This window comes from Leopardus geoffroyi, chromosome B1, assembly GCF_018350155.1.
Source record: "Leopardus geoffroyi isolate Oge1 chromosome B1, O.geoffroyi_Oge1_pat1.0, whole genome shotgun sequence".
NCBI lineage: Eukaryota > Metazoa > Chordata > Mammalia > Carnivora > Felidae > Leopardus > Leopardus geoffroyi.
This window is the reverse complement of record NC_059327.1, coordinates 162853586-162876087: the sequence shown is the minus strand read 5'-3', so window position 1 is coordinate 162876087 and position 22502 is coordinate 162853586. Positions and strand designations below refer to the sequence as shown.

General features: G+C 35.4%; 1 protein-coding gene across 30 annotated transcripts in view; it reads left to right on the top strand.

The window, feature by feature from the left end:
• The window catches only part of FIP1L1 (factor interacting with PAPOLA and CPSF1), an 82712-nt gene that overhangs the window by 42436 nt on the left and 17774 nt on the right, over nt 1-22502 (top strand). For 16 of the 30 annotated variants that reach the window (XM_045474045.1, XM_045474055.1, XM_045474049.1 and 13 more), the window contains 4 exons: nt 363-456; nt 2610-2766; nt 19038-19092; nt 20906-20961. In XM_045474045.1, the coding sequence (XP_045330001.1) occupies nt 363-456; nt 2610-2766; nt 19038-19092; nt 20906-20961 (362 nt within the window). Of the gene's footprint in view, nt 1-362; nt 457-2609; nt 2767-16993; nt 17021-19037; nt 19093-20905; nt 20962-22502 lie in introns of all 30 variants that reach the window. The other 14 variants (XM_045474038.1, XM_045474042.1, XM_045474051.1 and 11 more) reach the window with 1 other exon arrangement.

The following is a 22502-nucleotide window of genomic DNA, read 5'->3' as shown; positions in this document are numbered from 1 at the left end:
AGTGGCCAAAAAAATTTTATTTCCATTTGCTTAGCATTTGCTACCTGATTCAGTTCCACAAAGATAAATTCAGTTGGAAACTGTTAAAAAAGTAAATTTAAAAGAAAATCTGTGAATTTAACATGATCGTCATTGGGTATATAGGTTCCAGCTTACTAAATAAAGCTTAGTCTTTATGACAGTATGAAATAGTGAGATCTAACTAACTTAGTGAAGTTTTTTTCAATGTGTACTATCCTCTGATTTTATTTTATAAAGTACATTGCAAAAGGTTTTAGACTTTATTTCTCACTTAATATTTGTGTTATTTTTCAAACATCTAATTAGGTGAAACTGAATTGATTTCAATTTCTATGTTACAGGAGATTACCTGGGGCAATCGATGTTATTGGTCAGACTATAACAATTAGCCGAGTCGAAGGAAGACGACGGGCAAACGAAAACAGCAACATACAGGTTTCGTATTTTAAAAATTAATTAATTTTGAAACTGAAGAATTACATCCATGTTCTAATTTAATTATTCAATATACATTTATAGTGCTATGTTATATGTTAGGTATTTTAGATTTAAAATATGGAATTAGGGGCGCCTGGGTGGCGCAGTCGGTTAAGCGTCCGACTTCAGCCAGGTCACGATCTCGCGGTCCGTGAGTTCGAGCCCCGCATCGGGCTCTGGGCTGATGGCTCAGAGCCTGGAGCCTGTTTCCGATTCTGTGTCTCCCTCTCTCTCTGCCCCTCCCCCATTCATGCTCTGTCTCTCTCTGTCCCAAAAATAAATAAACTTTAAAAAAAAAAAATAAAATAAAATAAAATAAAATAAAATATGGAATTAATCACTTTTATTACAAAAGCTATTCTATTTAGAAGTTATTACCTTTAGATCTTTTTCAGTAAGATTTCTTTCTCTTTCTCTTTCTTTTTTTTTTTTTTTTTTTTGCTGTAAGCATAATATATAGGCTAATTGGACTAAAAAAGGGAAATATTGGAAAAGTTTAAAGAAGGAAATAAAACTACCGATAATTCTAGCATCTAAAGATAACCACTCTTAACACTCTGGTACTTACTTCTCTTTGTCACCAAGCAAGATTACGATATACTATTATGATTCTTTTTTGTGTATCCTTTAAAAAAAATTATCATTTGCATTTTTCCATATTCTTAAAAATATTTAAAATTTCTTTATGATAGTTTCATTGTAGGGACATACATAATTTATTAAATGTGACATTTTGGGGGGAAGTAGATTTTCTTTGTTTTCAAGTGAAATAATGAAAGGAGATGAGGTATTAGTAACTTGGATAATTCAAGTTAGAACTTTAGTAACAGATTTTCAGCTATTAGCTTGATCATACGTTTTTAAAAATTATTTCCTTTTTCTCAGTGCTTTAAAAAATGTCAAAGTGTTTTGATCCTCATTACTTTTAATAAATTAATCTTGTTTTTAGCATGCTTGAGGGTAAATCATTTCTAAGCTGGTAGATAGTTCTCTCTTCTTTTCCCCACCATTAAAATGCCTGGATTTCTTAGAATAATTCTGTTCCCTACTTTAAAAAATAGCTTATCAGCATAAGTGTTACAAAAATTGCTATACTTAAAAATGAAGAAGTTAATGAAAAGAGGGATTATGTTTAAATGATACCCTTCAGCCAGCAAGGATTTTTAGAAGTGTACATTAAAAGCACATTATGTTGTCTGTTTCTGCTGTTTTCTTAAATGTGTTTGCACATCAGAATCCCTCAGGGAGGCCTGACAAAAATCCAGATTTCTGTGTGTCACTTCTGTAGGTTTGCTGCCTGTCCCTTACCTTTTTACACAAATCACTATTTTGTAAACACTTCCACTTTTCAAGTATGAACCCTTGTTCTTAAATTTACAAGGCTCACATGAAAAAGTTATTTATATATCGGGCTGCCTATTATTTGCACCCTGTTAATGCATACCACCTGCTGATAGGCCCTGGTATAGTGAAGATCTCTTCTGTTGCCATGTTGATTTCTTAATGCTACTATCTGACTAATGATTACATTGCCTTAATGTGAGTACAGTAACTTGGTTGGGTAACAAAGATAATACTTATCACATTATATTTATAAAGTACTTAATTTATAAATAATCTCGTTGAGAATGTTTTTATTCTTTTCTAAAGTTTTTTTTAATGCTTATTTTTGAGAGAGAGAGAGACAGAGAGGGTGTGAGCAGGGGAGGGTCATAGAGAGAGGGAGACAGAATCCAAAGCAGGCTCCAGGCCCTGAGCTGTCGGCACAGAGCCTGATGTGGGGCTCAAACTCATGAACCATGAGATCATGACCTGAGCTGAAATTGGATGCTTAACTGACTGAGCCACCCAGGCGCCCCAGAATGTTTTTATTCTTACTAAGTTTTTTTGGTAATGATTCAATCATTTATTCTAGGCTTTATGTGGACATCTTAAATAGTGTGTGTGAGTATATACTCACATCTGTACATATACACATAAATCACAGACATGGAAAATTTGCTTCAAAATATGTGCTATGTGAATAAAACTTTTTACTTTGTTTCTTAAATAAATTTACTGAGTTTTTAATCTTAGGTATGTTTTTAAAATTAACTATATTTTAATTTTAGGTCCTTTCTGAAAGATCTGCTACTGAAGTAGACAACAATTTTAGCAAACCACCTCCATTTTTCCCTCCAGGAGCTCCTCCCACCCACCTTCCACCTCCTCCATTTCTTCCACCTCCTCCAACTGTCAGCACTGCTCCACCTCTGATTCCACCACCAGGTAAATAGTAAATAAGACATTTGATTTTGAGAGAAAAATAACCATGAGTGTTTCTTCTATTTTGAATTCTAATAATTAAAATATATATTTGAAAATAAAGTCTTCACTGATTGCACTGCATTATAATTAATAGATAGGAAACTTATGTTAAATCTTTAATAGATTCGGAGTGAAAACAAATCTGTATGTGCTATGTCAGCACAGCAAAGAATACGCTAATAGAGAAGACTGGACAGATATGAAAATTGTGATCCAAGGTATGATAGTGATCACTAAAATTGCTAATTGTATACATAGCTTATGTATACATAAACCATGTTAACTTGTTCAGAAAAGGTTTAAAGATACTTTCAGAATTGGAGTAGGTTCAAAAAAATATATCCTGTGAAGAGATTGAAGTGAAAATCTCTGGTTGTTTTTTTGTATCCTGATTTCCTTTTAGTAGACCTCTTCTGGGTGCCAGATACCTGGTATTTACTTCTTTTAAAAAGTCAGAAAATTAGTTTTATCATATTTGAGCCACTTTTGATTATTTGTGTAATTGGTGGCAATAGAAAAAAATTCATGAATAATCCCCAGATTTTTATATTTTCAACCTTACATCCAGTGGCCTTTGTTATTTTATTTCCGTTAAGCTTCTGGTATTTATTCCCCTTAATCAGTTTTGGATGAAATAGCAAGACTGATTGAGATAATAATTACTTTCTTCCTAGGGAGAATACCAGCAGTAAATGATAAAAACTAGCTCCTGCTCATAATTATAACTACATATGTGAGATAAAGTTTTCTTACATTTATAAATAAGTTAATATCAATTTATACTAAATAATAAAGTTAATTTATACTAAAGAGCCACATCCACTCAGTTACTTGGCAATTCAGGAGAGCTGTACTCATTTTAAGGTACCAGTTTTGATAAGAGTACCAAGGCACATTAAGGGTCTGAATAGTCCTTCCCTATAGTATTAATTTTTGGTCTCTAAATATCAACTGTTTAATTGGCCCTACAGCCACAACAACTTTGATTCCCTTCCATTGTCACTTCTGTCTTCATAAAGGATAAGAATTATGAAAAACGTCTGGTTTTAGAGATTCTGTTGTCTCAGAAATAGAGGAAAGAGAAGACTGGATAGGTTGGAAGTGCTTACTCCAGACAACGTTGTTTCTAAAATTCAACAAATTTCTTGTTTTGGAGCATAAACCATTCAGAGGTTGTGATGGGACCCAGGATTCTTAGGTCTTTAATATGGTGAGAATTAACTAAAGGAAAAGGGAAAGGAATGAGGATGTAGTGATTCATTGATGAGTCCTTTGTCTACTGAAAAGATAAAATGTATAAATAGTTAATTCTTAACATACTTGATTTAGTGACATTACAAGATAATCAGTGTACATTATAATAGTCCTTATGCTATATTGGTTGATAATCTTAATTTTACTAGGTATTAATGGTGATTTGAAAGAATTTTTTTTTATTGCTAAGCTAATACAGTATATCCCCAGATTGCTTTATATAGTTTATATAGTCAACACTAGCTATTGTGAGAGAGTAAGTGGTATGAAAAATGGTGAAAATATAAATACCTTATTGGTACAATATTTAGAATCTCTGTAGGATATTCTTCATAGGCACTGGCATTATCTGGAAGTATGACTTTTTCCAAAATCATAAAACTACTCCATTTCTTTGCCATATAACTTCTATTTATAAGGATTAGTATCTTTTAATAATATTTAGGTCATCTATGACATTACACCATAGAGTAACACTGATTATTATTTTTCTGTTGTTTAAGTTATTTATTTACAGGCTTACCTCGGAGATATTACACTTCTAGACCACTGCAATAAAATGAATCAAATTATGTTTTTGGGGGGTTTCTTGGTGCATGTAAAAGTTAATGTTTATACTATGCTATAGTCCATTAAAGAGTGCAATAATAGCATTATCTCTAAAACTCAATGTACATACTTTAATTAAAAAGTACTTTATTGCTAAAAAAATGTTTATCATCATCTGAGCGTTAAGTGAGTATAATCTTTTTGCTGATCTTGGTGTCTTTTGATGTTGAAGGCTGCCGACTCACCAGGGTGGTGGTGGCTGAAGGTTAAGGTGGCTGTGGCAATTTCTTACAATAAGACAGCAATGAAGTTTGCCTCATCCGTGGACTGTTCCTTTCACAAGTGATTTCTCTTTTGGATGTGATGCTGTTTGATAGCATCTTAGCCAAAGTAGAACTTTCAAACTTGGAGTCAGTCCTTTCAAACCCTGCTTCTGCTTTTATCAGCTAAGATTATATAATATTCTGTATTCTAACTCCTTTGCTGTCATTTCCACAATCTTCACAGCATCTTCACCAGGAGTAGACTCCATCTCACGAATCCACTTTCTTTGCCCATCCATGAGAAGCAGACCCTCATCTGTTCATGTTTTGCCCTGAGATTGTAGAAATTCTGTCACAACGACAGGCCCCACTTCTCATTCTAGTTCTCTTGTTATTTCCATCACGTCTGCAGTGACTTCCTCCACTGAAGTCCTGAACCCCTCCCAGTCATCCACGAGGCACGGAATCAACTTCTTCCAAACTCCTCTTCATATTGATATTTGGATCTCTCCCCATGAATCATGGATGAATGTTTTTAATGGCATCTCGAATCATGAATCCTTGCCAGAATGTTTTCAGTTTACTTTGCCCAGATCTGCCAGACAACTGGAATCGTGGTCTCTGACAACTTTATGCTTATGAAATGTGTTTCTTCAGTAATAAGACTTGAAAGTCAAATGACTCCTTGATCCATGGGCTGCAGAATGGATATTTGTTATGGGGCATGGAAACATTAATCTCCTTGTGTGTCTCCAACAGAGAGCTCTTGAGTGACCAGGCACATTGTCGATGGGCAGTAATATATTGAAAGGAATCTTTTTTTTCTGAGCAGTAGTCTCTACAGTGGCTTAAAATATTCAGTAAACCATGTTGTCAACAGATGTGCTGTCATCCAGGCTTTGTTGTTCCACTTTTAGGGCAGAGCACAGGCAGAGTGGATTTAGCATAATTCGTAAGGGCCCTAGGATTTCAGAATGGTAAATGAGCATAAGTCACCAGCTGCATTAGCCCCTAACAAGAAAAGAGTCAGCCTGTCCTTTGAAACTTTGAAGCCAGGCCTTGACTTTTCTTGAGTTGTGGAAGTCCCAGATGGCATCTTCTTCTAATAGGAGGCTGTTTTATCTACATTGCAAATCTGTTCAGTGTAGCCACCTTTATGAATTATCTGAGTGAGACCTTCTGGGTAACTTGCTGCAGCTTCTGTATCAGCACTTGCTGCCTTGCCTTGCACTTTACGTTACAGAGGTGGCTTCTTTCCTTAAACCTCACGAACCAACCTCTGTTAGCTTTGAACTTTTTTCTTGCAGCTTCCTCACCTCTGTCAACCTTTACAGAATTGAAGAAAGTTATAAGGGCTTTGCCCTGGATTAGCCTTTGGCTTAAGGGAATGTTGTGGCTGGTTTGGTCTTCTATCCAGACCACTCAGAGTTTCTCCATATTGGCAGTAAGGCTAGTTTGCTTTCTTATCAGTCTGTGTTCACTGGAGTAGCACTTTTAATTTCTTTCAAGAACTTTTCCTTTGCATTCACAACTTGACTGGCACAAGAGGCCTATCAGCTTTTGGCATGCCTTCCTCACTAAGCTTAATCATTTCTAGCTTTTGATTTAAAGTGAGAGACCTATAACTCTTCCTTTCACTTGAACATTTCAAGGCCATTGTAGGGCTATTAACTGGCCAAATTTCATTATTGTTGTGTCTCAGGGGAGAAGGAGAGAGAGAGAACACAAACAACATTTATCGTTTAAGTTTGCCATCTTATATGTGATTGAGGTTTGTGGTGACCCAAAACAGTTAAAACAGTAACATCAAAAGATCATTGATCACAAATGGCCATAACAAATAAAATAATGAAAAGTTTGAAATATTGCGACAGTTACCTTAAATGTGACACAGAGACGTGAAATGTGCAAACACTATTGGGAAAGGACTCTAGTAGACTTGCTGATGCAGTGTTGCCACAGGCCTTCAGTTTGTTAAAAACAAAAGCACGGTAACTACGGAGTGCTGTAAAGTGGGTGCAGTAAAATGAGGTATGCCTTTAATGTTAATTTTCAGCTACATGCTTTCCATATTTTAAACACCTGTCTGGATTTCCTTTGATGGCTTATTCTTAGAATTGCCATGCTGTCCTGTCAGCATTTAAGAATACTAATTTAGATGAATTCTGATGCTTGTTAAAGCAGTACCTAACTGGTATATTTGCTGGTGGCTGGGAGATACCAATTGATACTAAAACCAAATATTTGTAAATTGAGACTATCTGAATTACTATTTAATTGTACCAGCTCATGAGCTGTTGGGAGAGAACATAGCTCACATTTCCACCTGTGTTTCTCAGCAATGCTAATCACAAAGATCTTTTGTATACTTGACATTCCTTAAATAAGATAGCTGATTGAGTTAATGTGCTTATGTATCCATAACACCAGAGAGATTTTCAGATTGACAGTTGATACAGTCAGCCACTTATCAGTCAGAGTGGGTACTAGCTTTCAATAACAGTATGGCTACATGGATGTATACCAACTGAATATTGGCCTTGATTAAAGCCACATTTTCAGTTACCATTTACCACAGAACCACATGATTAGAGTACATTCTATAGAGCTCACTGTAATTTAGATCACCTTAAGAATTAAAAGCAGTTAATGGAAGAAACCTGTGGCCCAGGAGTCTTTTCATGTTTGCCTTAAAAATTACTCCATTTTTCTTAGAGAAACCTTGGATTTTCTGGAGAAATACTAAAGGAAGAAAGGAAAAAATATCCCTTGAAACTTTAAACGTATTTTAATGTTTTCTTTGTTAACATTTGTTTTGAAATGCAGAAGTTTTAAAGTTTTAAAGGCCTGTATATGATGGGACAAAGATAGTAATCATTTTATTATGCCTATATTTTCAGATGCTGATTTTTTCATAAATAGGGTGACTGTATATCCAGATTTCCCTGGAATGGGTCTTACTTTTATACCTTTTATTTCAGCATAACTATTTCTGTTCACTCTCAGAAATGCCTTGGTTTGAAGAAAAAAAATTATGGTCAGTTTTTGGAGGTTTCCAGGCATGACTCATCACATTAAGTGGGCTCCTTAACAAAGATGAGGTGATAGACGTCGCATGTATTCAAGGGATTTTTACTGTCAAATAGCAGACAAGGAAACGTGTATTGCCTCCTACCCTCCTGAAACACACATCAACAAACATACGTGAAACCTTGTTAGTAACAATAAAATATTTGCCACAATTGATTTGTAAGAACAGTGGAGAACGTTTTGAATGGGAGAGTATAGCAAATATGTAAGGGACCTCTGGTCCTAAATGAATGTCATGACATTTGGACTAGCTTTTTTACATGAAAACGTATTTACATGAAAAAGTATGCTACCATACTAACAGTAGCTTGAAAACACTGATTATTCAGCATCTTAACTTTCAGAAAGACTGTTACTTGTATTGAACCACCCACTACTTTCTATTGTGTTACATTTCTCAGAAATGCATTAGTACAGCTTCATGGTTTCACTGAGTAATAGTAGAAATTCATTTGACCCTTGAATAATACCGGGGTTATCGGCACCAACCTCCTAAGCAGTCAAAAATCTGCATATAACTTGACCTCCTGGAAACTTCTACTGATAGCCCATTGTTGACTGGAAGCCTTACTCATAACATAAACAGTCAACACATATTTTTTTATGTTATATGTATTATGTACTATATTCTTACAGTAAAGTAAGCTAGAGAAAAGAATATGTTAACATCATAAAGAAGAGAAAATGAATTTATAGGTCTGTACTATAAAAAAATCCACATGTAAGTGCACCTGTGCAGTTCAAACCCATGTTGTTTAAGGGTCACTTGTAATAGCTAATAATAGCTAATATTTCTTGAATGCTTACTTACTATTGATGGCACTTTTCTGAGCACATTTCATGTATTAACTCTATATGATTCTTGACAACATCTGAAGTAGATATTATTCTAATTTTATAGAACAGGAAACTGGGGTTTAAGGCATTTAAGTAGTACCTAGAAAATAGCAGAACCAGGGGTACCTGGTTGGCTCAGTCGGTTGAGCGACCGACTTTGGCTCTGGTCATGATCTCACAGCTCGTGGGTTCGAGCCCCGTGTTGGGCTCTGTGCTGGCAGCTTGGAGCCTGGAGCCTGCCTCGGATTCTGTGTCTTCCTCTCTCTCTGCCCCTAACCCACTCGCATTCTGTCTCTGTCTCTCCCAAAAATAAATAAACATTAAAAAAAAAATTAAAAAAAAAAAAGAAAAGAAAATAGCAGAACCAGTAGGCAGTTTTGCTTGAAAGCCTGTTTTGTTACCTGTGTTGAAATGAATCATGACCTGTGTCAAGAAAACTGTATTCTTTATGGCATTGTGTGTATTTACCTCAATAGCATGTCTTTGAAAAACTTTTTTTTTAATTTTTATTATTTTCTTTTTTCTTTCTTTTTTTTTTTTTTTTTTTTTTGTATTTCCCTCATGTTGAAGTGCATGCATATATATTTGTGGATAGAGAAGTTAGGGAGGTTGAGGAACCAGATTTTTTTTTTGTAAATCTAGTTAACTGAGGTTTTGCTGTTTTGTGTTTCCTGATTTGTGTTAAGTCTAGTGAATATATACTTGTGATGTACTTGTTTATTGGAAGAAAAATTGTAACATTGGAAGGATTGATGCTATATAGTACAGTTGATTTTTATGGTACTTTTTATTGTGGTAAAATGTACATAGTATTTATTATTCTAACCATTTATAAGTGCATGGTTCACTGGCATTAAATACACTGTGTTGTGTAACCATCGCTACTATCTATACCTAAAACTTCTTCATTATTGATAACAAAACTGTACTCAGTAGACAATAACTCTTACCTCCTACCCCAGCTCCTGGTAGCCTCTCTTTCTTTCTTTCTCTATGAATTTGTCTACTGTAGGTACTTTATGTAAGTGAAATCATACAGTATTTGTCCTGTGTCTGGCTTATCTTGTTTTTAAAATAATTTAATTAATGTTTGTAAACTATTTTTTTAAACTATGTTCAAACTATATTACATTTTATTGTAGACTTTTAATTTAAAATTTTAAATGTTGATTAACTTTAGTGTCATCCTATGTTATCTTCATTTTTGAAAATAGAGTTTATTGAAAGAAGGCAGATTCATTTTAACTCATTTCTTGTTACATTAATCAAAATTAAGGCTCATGTGACTATGGTTCTGTAAGTCTTCAGAACAATTAAAACTCTCAGGAGTAGAATTCTGTTAAGTTGAAAAAGGCTTTTTGCTTTACTGAAATACTGTAGTCCAACTAGTTCAGACCACAGAGAAAAATCATCCCTGCTTTTAAAATTGTATATAAGGTTTACCTGTTTATCTAGATTTGAAAACGAACGCATAGGGTTCTGCAGTTAAGAAGGGTTTCCTAAATTCATTCCGAAAGACTGGGGTCAAGTACCTTAGTGTATCACTAGTCACGTAGTACCGTGAATTATATGAACTTAAAAGTTGTGTGAATTCCTTAAATATCTTGATTTTGGGTTAGCCATGATACAGGGAATTAGGGAGAAAGGCAGCTCACCTCTGGAGTCTTGCTGCATTTCTTCTGAGGTCTGCATTTTGGATTAGCTTTCTGTTAGCAGTCTGGTTCCAGCACAGTGGCTCTTAAACTTAATACAGCCCCGCAAAGAGCTTTTATTTATGCATGGTTTATCTGTTTTTTGTATTAGAAATTAAAACTGAGAAATATCATTTAAAAAATATTCTTAGTAAGTCTATTACATATTAGCATTCAGACAACATTTGTATGAAAAATACTTTTTTCAAAACAAAACTAACCATTTAGTGCAAAGAGTGGCCTTATTCTATACTTTCGCAAATATTACTGTGTGGCTTAATAGAAAAAAGCTGAATTCTTCTGTTTGTTTCTGCCTTAAATCTTTCTGTGGTTTCACACATTGTGTAGCCTCTAGAAAACTTTATTGGACACTTGTAAGGGAATGAGCATGAAAATGGCAAATAACGTCTTAGTATTTTTATGAGAGTAGTTTTGACCTTGCAGATTCCTTAGAAGGGTAGAGACCCCTGGGAATCTCCAGATAACACTTGAAGAATTGCTGCTTTGGCAAAAGCTTGGCCTGTACTGGGTGAATATTATCTGTACCCTTGAGAAGGTACAATTTTGAGAAGCTGTTTTATGAATATGTTTATTAGGCTAATTTTTATAGTTCTGTAAGATTTTTGGTCTTATACAGTAAATCTGCCTATTAACTGATGCTGCTTGCCCAAAATAATTTTTCCAGAAGTACCTTTAAAAATATATTCCTTGGGGGCGCCTGGGTGGCGCAGTCGGTTAGGCGTCCGACTTCAGCCAGGTCACGATCTCGCGGTCCGTGAGTTCGAGCCCCGCATCAGGCTCTGGGCTGATGGCTCAGAGCCTGGAGCCTGTTTCCGATTCTGTGTCTCCCTCTCTCTCTGCCCCTCCCCCGTTCATGCTCTGTCTCTCTCTGTCCCAAAAATGAATAAACGTTGAAAAAAAAAAAAAATTAAAAAAAAAAAAATATATTCCTTGAAGTTTTTGAGAACTGTACTCATTTTCTCTTAAGTTTTTTTTTTATATTAGAAAACCCCCAACAGCCGATTAATATTTTCAGTGAACTAAAAATAGGGAATAATGCTAATTATCTGTAATTATTTTTTATTTGAACATTACTGGCGCAATTAATTTAAATGTAAGCTTCATGGACATTAAAACCTTCTCTACAATGATGATTTTTGAATGTCCTTTTTTCTCATGGGTGTTCCCTTTATAATAGTTACGTTTTGAATGTACTGTGGATGCTACATTTTATAGAATTTAATCATGGTTTAATATTTGCCTTTTGTTTGTGCCACTCTTCCAATCATTTTGTGATTATATTGGAGCTTATAGAGACCAGTTCCTTTGTAAAAATACTGACATTTCTATTCAGAGATATTTTTATTTGTCTAATGTAGGATTTTTGTGTTCAGTAGGCTTTAGATTATTTTATAAATTACAGGATTAAGTATTCCTAATAAGGATAAAATAGTTCACTTTATACTTAACATAAAATTTTCTTGTTTACCTTTTAGGTATGGTGTAGACTGATAACTTTGTTGCTTTAAGTTTTGTGACCATAGCACCTTTTAACAAATTTTAAAAACATTACTCCATCCTTTTTTGCACCCTGTAATGAACTGTTTTACTTTAATCGTTAAATAGTTGTATGGTATTCTACATCTGTTTCTTTTCTTACAGGGTAGATGGTAGACAATTTGTGTGTGTATATATAATCTTAAAAATACTGATGCATAGAAAAGCATGTAGTGTGGAAGGTAATATTTAAAAATTTTTATAAACCTTGACTCTAGGTACTCAGTTTCTTTGTGCGGAATTTACTTACAAGCTTGATGACTTAGAAGTAGAAATCAGTGAGTGTTAAGGAAAGTGATCAAATTTATCTGTTTGTAACATAATAGTGCCAATGAAATTTAGAAGTTGGTGGGAACTTGGAAGCCTAATTTGCATAATTATGCCGTGCTTTTTTTTTTTTCTTTCACTTGAACTTAATAGAGAAATGATAGGTAGTTATACATATTGGTTAGCTGTTGCAGAATAGCAAGTCACTTCAGAAAGTAGTGGCTTCAAACAACATACATTTATTATTAAATAGTTATTGTGGGTTAGGAGTGGGGACAGCTTAGCTGGGTCTCTGCTTCAGAGTCTGCCACAGACTTTGAGATGGTCATCTCAAAGGCTTGACTGAGAAATTACTCTTTCAAGATCAGTCGCCTCTTTGTTGAAATCAAGATTCATTTCATTTCCTCTGTTGCAACTTGGTTCATGAAAGCATGAATGTTGAGAAGACAGTAGAGGATACCGGCAAAATAGAAGTCACTGTCTTTTTTAACCTAGACACAGAAGTGACATCCTGTCATTTTTGCTAGATCTTTTTTGTAGAAATAAGTCATTATTTATCTAGTCCACACCCAGGGGAGGGTATGAATACCAAATGTATACAAAGGCATAAATCAGCAAGAGGCAGGGATCATTAGAAGCCATGTCAGGCTATCTAGCATGTAACTTTTTTCTGCCTTAGAAAAATAATGATGGGCTACATTGAGAATGAGTTCATACACAGTTTTCATTGTTATTGTTGTTGAGTACAGAGCCTCTATTAATTTTCTGCGAATACTAAAAATATAGTAAATTCCTTTAAATAAGTATCACAGGGCTGCTGCTTTTCTATTTCTTTGTCTCAATTTCTTCAATTCCCAAATAGGATTTCAGGATCCCCACCCCCATGCTTTACATGGAAGAGTACGCATTACAGGAAAACATATTCGATTCTCTTTCTTTTGAGGATGCTAGATCGTATAGGCTGTCCTACAGCTATATTATTTTACTTCAAAGCGTCACATGTTCTGTTTGTTTCATAAAAATTTGGAATGGAATTTATTTCATGTGTATTGAATATTGAGCTGTTGAGCAGCAATCCATAGAGAAGTTTAGGATCTGATGCATTGAGTATGGTCTCTGCTCAGCATCATCATCATTTCCTTGATAGGAATGCAAATTCTCTGGCCATACTGCAGACCTACTGAATCAGAAATTCTAGGGGCAAGACCCAACAATCTGTGTTTTAACAAACTCTCCAGGTTTTTCTGGTGGTCACTAAAGTTTCAAAACCTAATCTACTCAGTCCTATTAGAACTTGAATATTAGTTTTCTAAAAGCTTTGGCCTACAGTACGAGAAATCTTACTTTTATTACTGTTACGCGAGGCTTTCCAGGGAAATAATAAACTTTTTCATACTCATTTTACAGTTAAAGGAAAGAGTAAAACACAATACTTGCCTGTGTAATTCATATCTGTTGCTTAGGTAGTGTGTGTGTAGCCAGGAAGGTGGGAGTGTTGAAGATGAGGACAATAATTTTGGAGGCCAGTTATCTCTTTCTTTACTGTTTCTCTTGTTATCAAAAGTCAAATACTAAATAGTGATTTTTATATGAGAATTCTATTGACCTAACATTATATCACATATTAAACTTTTGTAGTTGCATTTTGAAAATATATCTGATAACACCAAAGAATTGATTTATATTGTGTTTTATCAACCTTGTGGTTCTGGTTCAGTAAACATTAACCAATAAAGATTTGCATTGAAATATCTTAGAGGTCTCACAAGGGCCTTTTCTGGTTCTCATACTAACATTGTGATGAGTAGATATTGACTAGAAAGACGTATATCTATATCTATATATAGATATGGCATGATTTTTCTTTTTGTTCTTAATTCTTTACAGTTGATTGTTTAAAAGCCCGCCCTATGATACTATTATAGAAAGATTAAAATTAAAGCAGATTGTAATTTGGGGCACCTGAGTGGCTCAGTCGGTTGAGAGTCCCATTTTGGTTCAGGTCATGATCTCACGGTTCGTGAGTTTGAGCCCCACATTGGGCTCGCTGCTGTCAATGCAGAGCCTGCTTAGGATCCTCTGTCCCCCTCTCTCGTTGCCCCTCCCCCACTCGTGTTTTCTCTCTCTCTCTCTCTCTCTCTCAAATATTCGATTTTTTTAATGTTTTTATTTATTTTTGAGACAGACAGAGACAGAGCATGAGCAGGGGAAGGGCAGAGAGAGAGGAAGACACAGAATCCGAAGCAGGCTCCAGGCTCTGAGCTGTCAACACAGAGCCTGACGCGGGGCTCGAACTCACGGACTGTGAGATCATGACCTGAACTGAAGTCAGATGCTTAACCGACTGAGCCACCCAGGCGCCCCTCTCTCTCAAACATTAGAAAAAAAGACTAATTTTAACAACCTTCATAGCATAATTAATAATTTGTTTATAACTTTTATCTTTATGTTTTATGAAAATTTGACAACTTTGATGTTTTCAAATTCTAAATTTTGAGAGGGCTGACTAGTAATTTCTTAGTTATTTTGCATGAATTCACATTTTAGTACATTGTAGTGAGTGTTAGCCAAAGTGATGCATGTTGCTCATGTATCCATTTAAGTAGTTTAGTAGGATTACAGAATTCTTTGCCTAGTTGGCATACAGTTTTTTTCTTTGTCTTATACAGTAGCCGTCCCCTTATCTGCAAGGGTCCAGGACCCCCAGTGAGTACCTGAAATGGTAGATAGTACTGAACCCTATATCTTCCGTGTTTTTTCCCCACTTTTACATGCCTGTGATAAAGCTTAATATAGAAATTAGACACAGCAAGAGATTAACAACAATAATAAAGTAGAACAGTTGTAATAATATACTGTAAAATGTTATTTGAATGTGATCTCTCCCTCTCAAAATATCTTACTGTATTGTGCTTACCTTTCTCGTGATGATGTGAGATGATACAATGCCTGCGTCATGAGATGAAGTGAGGTGAATGGCATAGGCACTGTGACATACATAGCATTAGGCTACTATTGACCTTCAGACAGTATGTCAGAAGGAGAATCACCTGCTTCCAGACGTGGTTGACTGTGGCTGAGACTGGAAAGCATGGCTGAGGAGGGACTACTGTACCCCTAAGAAAGCAATCATGTAGTTCAATGTAAAAACTAGGCCACATAGTGAAGTTAAACAGTGCTCTGAAGACTTCATACTGTTCTAAAGAAAATCAGGTAATAATGGATATTGAGAACACTTAATATGCTCTGCCTTTCTTACTTTTCCCATTTAGTATGGTGTCTGGGACTCTGCTAGCTTGTATTGTTTGCTGGATTCTGTTAGTAATGTAGGAAGCAGCAAGGTAACTTCAGGATGGACCAGAATTGCCATGAGGTGTAGATGAAGTTAGTAGACATTTGGAGTTCTAACAATTTTCGAAACATAACGGCTTACATGTCTTTTATATATCTTTTTCAGTCTTGTTGGTTTTGTAAGTTTAGCATATCCTTTAATGTGTGGGCAATTAAATCAGGTGCTTCATTCTCCATTTTAAGGCCTCTGGCTACCTTTAGATTTTTTTTTATATAAACCTCTCATTCTGGTAAAGCATGTGCGGAAAAAATTTAAATCATTAGCAGATGTTTCCATCGACAAGAAAACATTTGAAAGTGATTGTTTTCATTATTTTTCCCCATGCATTTAATTAATGAATTTGACATCCCCCCGCTCCCTCTTTTGGACGAATTTTGATGCAGTTTTTAAGATAGGATTTAGTAAACCATTCTGACTGTTGAAATTATGGTATAAAATTTTTCATGAAAAATTTTTCTATTTTCCTAATTAGAAATGTCATTATTCTTCATACAAAAAATAGAATTTGTATGCCACATAAGTTTTACATTAGGATTTAAGGGCACATTTGACCAGTGTAAATTAGGAATGTTTATTTATGCATAGTTTATTTCTTAAAGTTTATAATGTGCAAATGAATGAGAGTCATTCAGATTAGTATATACTGACTCCTATAGAAGTAAATTGTCCACATTTATCTTAATGTGCCCTGGGGGTGTGTGTGTGCGTGTGTGTATATATCTACACACACACACACACACACACACACACACACACACACACACACACATCTATATGAATTGGCTATATCCCCCTTTTCTACTCCCACATATCAAAGGAAATAATAACCTTTCCCCAATCCTGTCAACAGCAGTAAAACAATCCACAGCAACATTTGAAGGTCCCACAAAGCTTTACTAAAGTGAATATTCATCATCTTCAGAGTTATCTCGTATTAAGTACAGTATTAAAGAGCCTGTTGATCAATTTTTCTATTAAAATAACAAGATCAGATGTTGATTATCAAACTTAGTGTTAATTTCATGGAGTTTGATGTTTGTGCACAAAAAATGCACAAGTGTGCTTTTTTAACTGATGTCTAACTTTGTGATTACACCTAGTGGGGGAAATCTTGTTACCAAGTTGTTAGACTGGGGTTTCATCAGGAAGTCGGATGTTATACTGGAATTGTTGGTCGTCTGCAAGAAAACAGAATGCTTCTTTTGAGTGAATAAGCCAGGAAAATGAGGCGAGGGGTTTATTTCAAAGGTTTTTTTTGGTGATGGCATAAATACATAACAGGTTATAAAATCCAATTACTATATTAAATTTCATCACTTGTTTTTTAGGTATTCCAATAACTGTACCACCTCCAGGTAAAACTTTTTTCATGTTTTCTCCATCATTGTTAATAAACATGAAATTTCAAGCTTATAGTTCCAGGAGGGACAGTGTCGATGTGGTTAGACTGTGGAATAGGCTATTGGGATTTCAAGGTCCTATTTTCAGCTCTGCCTTTGCTTCATTCCAGTTTTGATTAAGATATTTAGTTTTCTTATACCTGTCTTACCCACTTTTTGTAGAAATAGTCTGAGAAAATTCTCACCATATCAATTTGTTGAAGAAAACAGTATGGGATATAAAAAAATATTTGTATGAAAAAGTTTTTTCAGACCAATGAATTTTTTATATGCTAAAGCAACTGCAAAGAGAAGAGAAGGATCATTTATCTTGACTTTTTCATGGTTTCTGATTTTTTTACCCTGCTGGCATAACTCAGTATCGTGAGAAAATACGTTCTGAACCATACAATTAGGTAGATTGACAACTGGTCAGATGGTTGTTCTTAGGGTGGTCATTAAATTGTTGATTGTTGTAATGGTGTGATCAGTAGTTTGTATGTGACCAAGGGTTGTTTTTTGATACTTTGTCAGTGTTGCCTTTTTAAAAATATTTTTTTGGAGTGTGATGCAAATGTGATAGCAAGTGTTTTACTGAGTTCAGTATTAAAGGCCAAGGAATATAAAAAGAAGAGATGACATTGCTCGGAAGGGTGGGTCTGGATTCACAATGACTTTGATAAACAGAAATCGTGGAAGTTTAGGTAGCAGAGGATAGTATGCATATGTAGTTGTGGGATAGTGAGTCACTGATTGTATATCAATGTGGCTGAAAAAGGCTTATCAGGAAGTCATCTAAAGGAGCCATTGGTGTGTCTAGTTTAAAAAGAAATGTGGTTGAAAGGGTGTATAAGATAGGCTTTTTCCTCCCATTAATTGCTAAACTTCACTGTTCTGAGATGTTTAATAGAGAAGTTACAGATCCTGACACTGGGTGCAGTGAAGATGAGCATGGTGAATTTGAAACAACTTGCAGCAGGGCCGAAAATGGATTTAAATGGACTTTGAGAAGGGTTAAGAGAACTGGGATTCATTTTTACATCAATGACTGAAGAAGGAGGCTTAGTGGAAGTGTTTTCAAATATGTAGAGGGTGATAGTATATGACGATGGATTGCTTCTTGTTGTCATTCAGGACAGCATATGAATTGTAGTGTGAGAGATGTAAGTCACGTAATTTAGATCATTTCCTGACAGTGAGGGTTTTAGAACTTGGAAGGAATTGGTATCATAAGTCGTAGAATCTTAAAGTCTTTTGTTGGGATGCTTTATTGACCATCTGAATTTGCAAGTGCAGAGTAGATTAACTGTTAAGGTCCCTTTTAGCCATATTCTGTGGTATTTCATTTAGGTATTATGAATTACTGAGAATGCAGACCTCATGATATAAAGATACAAATTATTTTCCTTCCAAACTAATCCAGAAACTATATTATGTGCCCTTCTTTGTAAAATAGTTCTTCAGGGTTGTGCTATCTAAAACATATTTTATGATGGATGTTCTCAGCCTTAAGCATTTATATATTTACTGGTAAGATTTTATTTAAAAATTATAATTTTAAGGAAATTTCTATACATCTAAAACAAAGTATTTTTTGAAAGAGGTAAATGCTATTTTATTTGCTTTTCTTCAAAAGTATTTCAAGTATAACATATCTGGTGGCAACACTACTACTGTTTATATGTGGATAAGGTAAGGCATTGAGATTAACTTTCTCATACTCACAAAATGGGCTGTGTGTGGTGCTGAAAATATGACCGGGTGTCCTGACTCCCAGTTTGTGCTCTGTGTATTAGACCAGACTGTTCATTTAAAGTTTTCTTGCTCAAAAAGTCTGTTTATAAGTTTAAGCTTCATTTTTTCTGTCCATTATAACATAGAGAAGCACGTTATGTCCCCAGAGAAATTTAGTGATACACAGCAACTTTGTTTCATACTTGACATTAAATGGACATTCTATTAACTTTTTTTATCTTATGATTGAATGTTTCAGGTTTTCCTCCTCCACCAGGCGCTCCACCTCCATCTCTTATCCCAACAATAGAAAGGTAAATCAGTATGGATAGTATAAAACTTTTTTATCATTTGTAGACTTTTGACAGAAAAGTCACATACGTATCTTGGCGATATTTTCAGAGATTTAATTTTGTAAACATGAAGTAGTGCCTGAGTCTAGATCTGGGTTAGCTACTTTTATGTAAGACGTTGGACCTATAGTCCCGTAACAACACAGCACAGAGAAAACCAAATGATAGTATTTTGAAATATCTTGGTTTGATTTATGACACACTGATGAAAGAAATTCCTAGATTGGTAAAAACGTGGCTGTAGTCATTTTTGTGGTGTCTACAGATGACTAGTAATCATGAATAATGCACGTCTGTTTTATGATTAAGTAAGGACAGTTCTTAATGGGGACCATAATAAAAGCTGCCCTATTCTTTATGAGCCTGCAGTAACTCAGCTTTCACAAAGGAAGATTGGATCCATTCTACATGGCAGTAGCCTTATTTTTTATGCCCTGCAGCACTAGAAGTACTGTACTAGAGAGTATTTACCTCTTTACAGAGATGCCACTTATTTACATAGATGGCAATATGGTGTTGAACAATATAGGTTTTGGAAGTCTCCGATCTGGCTCAGAGTTTGGCTTCAGAATTCCCTAGTTTTGTGCTGCTAGGCAAGGTTCATAACTGTTCTTTGAGACTGTTTCCCCTTTTACCAAATGGTGTTTAGATAGAGTTGTGAAGATTAAAACAGCGAGTGAATAGAACAATCAGCACAATTCTTGGCAGATAGAAATCAATAAAAAATGGTAGCCATTACTATTTCCTCTAAAGTACCAAGTAAATTTGATGAAAATAGTGTATTTCTGAAAAATGATCCAAATTCTATTAATAGAAAAATTGTGAGAACTTTACATCAATAGCATCAAACCATGCATAATTTTCAAAAAGGAAATGATAAAGCCCAGTCTTAATTGTGAGAATATAAGGATTTAATTTTATTACGTTCTTGTTAAATATTTTTCTCAATCAATAAATGTTAAAAAGTATTATTTGTTTATCCTGTCAGTGGGGCTGAATTTCTGAATCATTAAAATTTTTTTTTTTTTTTTTTTAGTTTTATTTATTTGAGAGAGAGTACAAGTGGGGAAGGGGCAGAGAGAGAGGGAGAGAGAGAATCTGAAGCAGGTTCAGCATGGAGACTGTTGCAGGACTCAGTCTCATGAACCTCGAGACAGTGGCCTGAGCTGAAATCAAGAGACAGACGCTTAATCGACTGAGCCACTCAGGCGCCCTAAAACCTGTTGTTTAAGTTTATTTATTTTTGACAGAGACAGAGTGCGAGCATGAGCTGGGGAGGGGCAGAAAGAGAGGGAGACACAGAATCTGAAGCAGGCTCCAGGCTCCAAGCTGTCAGCACAGAGCCCGATGCAGGGCTCGAACTCACAAACCGTGAGATCATGACCTGGGCCGAAGTCGGATGCTTAACCGACTGAGCCACCCAGGTGCCCCCAAAACCTGTTGTTTTCTTTTTTTAAGATTAAATTTTAGCAAAGTCTCAAGTACTCTGTTAGTCTCAAAGTTTTCTCTTATCTTGGGAATCAAGCTGAATTGATTGTGTTCACATTAAAAGTACTAGGAAGCTATATTTTTTTACAAGTGGGTATTAGGTTTAATATGTTTTCAGGTTAAAAGCCTGTTTTTATATTATAAAGTTAAGTTACAGAATTAAGGTTTATCATTATATGGTAGTTAAATGAAAGACATAATTCTGCCTTGATGTTTTGCATTTGCACCAAACTGTTAAAATTTAGAACTTATTTGCAACACATAAAAATACATTTTTCTTCAACAGTGGACATTCCTCTGGTTATGATAGTCGTTCTGCACGTGCTTTTCCATATGGCAATGGTAAGTATTATTTTTAGCTGCCCAGATTCAGTCTGAACCAGTATTTAAATATTTTTAAAGCAATAAAAACATACTTCTATGGTTTAAAGTACTATCTTATAGAGCAATTAAAAAATATTAACTAAAGGAATAACTATGTCTTACATTCTAGGTTACTTTACAGAAGAATTTTCATTTTTTATCAACTGTACTCTTAAAAATTAGTAAATGGTGACAGCATGGATATTTGTATCTTGCCTTTTCCTAAAAGGATTTAGGATTTGTCAGCAAATTGTCTCAAATTTCGTTCATAATCTTTTTGTTTCTTGCTTCAGGTCATCTAGCTACCCTTGTTCTCCTCTTCCCCTGTTTTTTTCTTCTAGATCATTTGGCTAGGTCTTCTTTCCTGTTCACTCTTTACAAAGTAATCCATTCTAGGGGCTTCTGATACCGCCTTCTGCTTAGATCTCTTGATCATCCATTCATTTATTTTAAAAGTGCTATGCACTGCACTAATTTTAGGGATACAGTAAGCTATAAACCCTTATCAAATTTATAGCCTGGTGAGGAACAGCCAGGTGACAGAAGAAGGTGTCATGGGAGCATAGTGGAGGGGGTCTCCCACTCCAGAAGGGGTGGAGAGGGAGATAATGTTATTTGAGATTGAAATCATGTTCAGAGGCATAGGGGTGAGAGAGAACCTGGTAGGCATGAACTGAAAGAAGTCTGGTGTGGCTGGAGTGTAGAGATTGCATGATGAATGTTTAGAGAGGAGACAGGAGGTTGTGCAAGGTGTGATAGCCATGCTGTATAGATTTTCAATCTTATTCAGAAGGCTGTGAGGAGCCATTTAGTTCTATGCTGAGCTATGAAATTGCTAGACTTACATTTGGAAAAGGTCCATGTTGGCTACTTACTGTGGGGAAATTGTGGATTTGTAGGGTGGATGGAAGGAGGAATGGCAAAAATGCTGCTTGATTTGGGGAACAAGAAACTACTGGAATAATCCGGGGAAGAAATGATGGTGTCTTGTATTCAGGTAGTACCACTGGGGATGGAGAACATTGAAATCCCCCAAAGGCATTTGCACAGTAGAAGTTATAAATCTCGGTAGTAGGTCAAGTGTCAGTCATCTACATCCATTTACCAGGTAGGTATCTGTATCGGGGTGTTGTACTGTCCTTCAGACCCACCTTGTCCAGACTACATGTATGCCCTTTATTCACATCAAAAGGTGGTTGTTTCTGTTGACTTGTTTCAGTGATTATACAGCCTTTTATTGGTTTGTTGGTTTGTTTATTAGTTCTTGCTGGGCTCCCAGGAAGTCCTGCTCCTTAGGTTGGAGTCTTACTTTTCCCTCTCATTATTTATGTGACTTTCATAGATCTTCAGCTATTAAACTTAGTGAGACTACATTAAAGCACCTTCGTCCTACCATTTAATAAACCCTCAAATATTAGCTGTGATTTTTATGATGATCCCCACCATCTCCAGCAAGCTCCGAGTTCTCTCTCTTTTCTGCACTTTGAGGCAGGGTAGCTTGATTGTTAAAGCACAGGCCC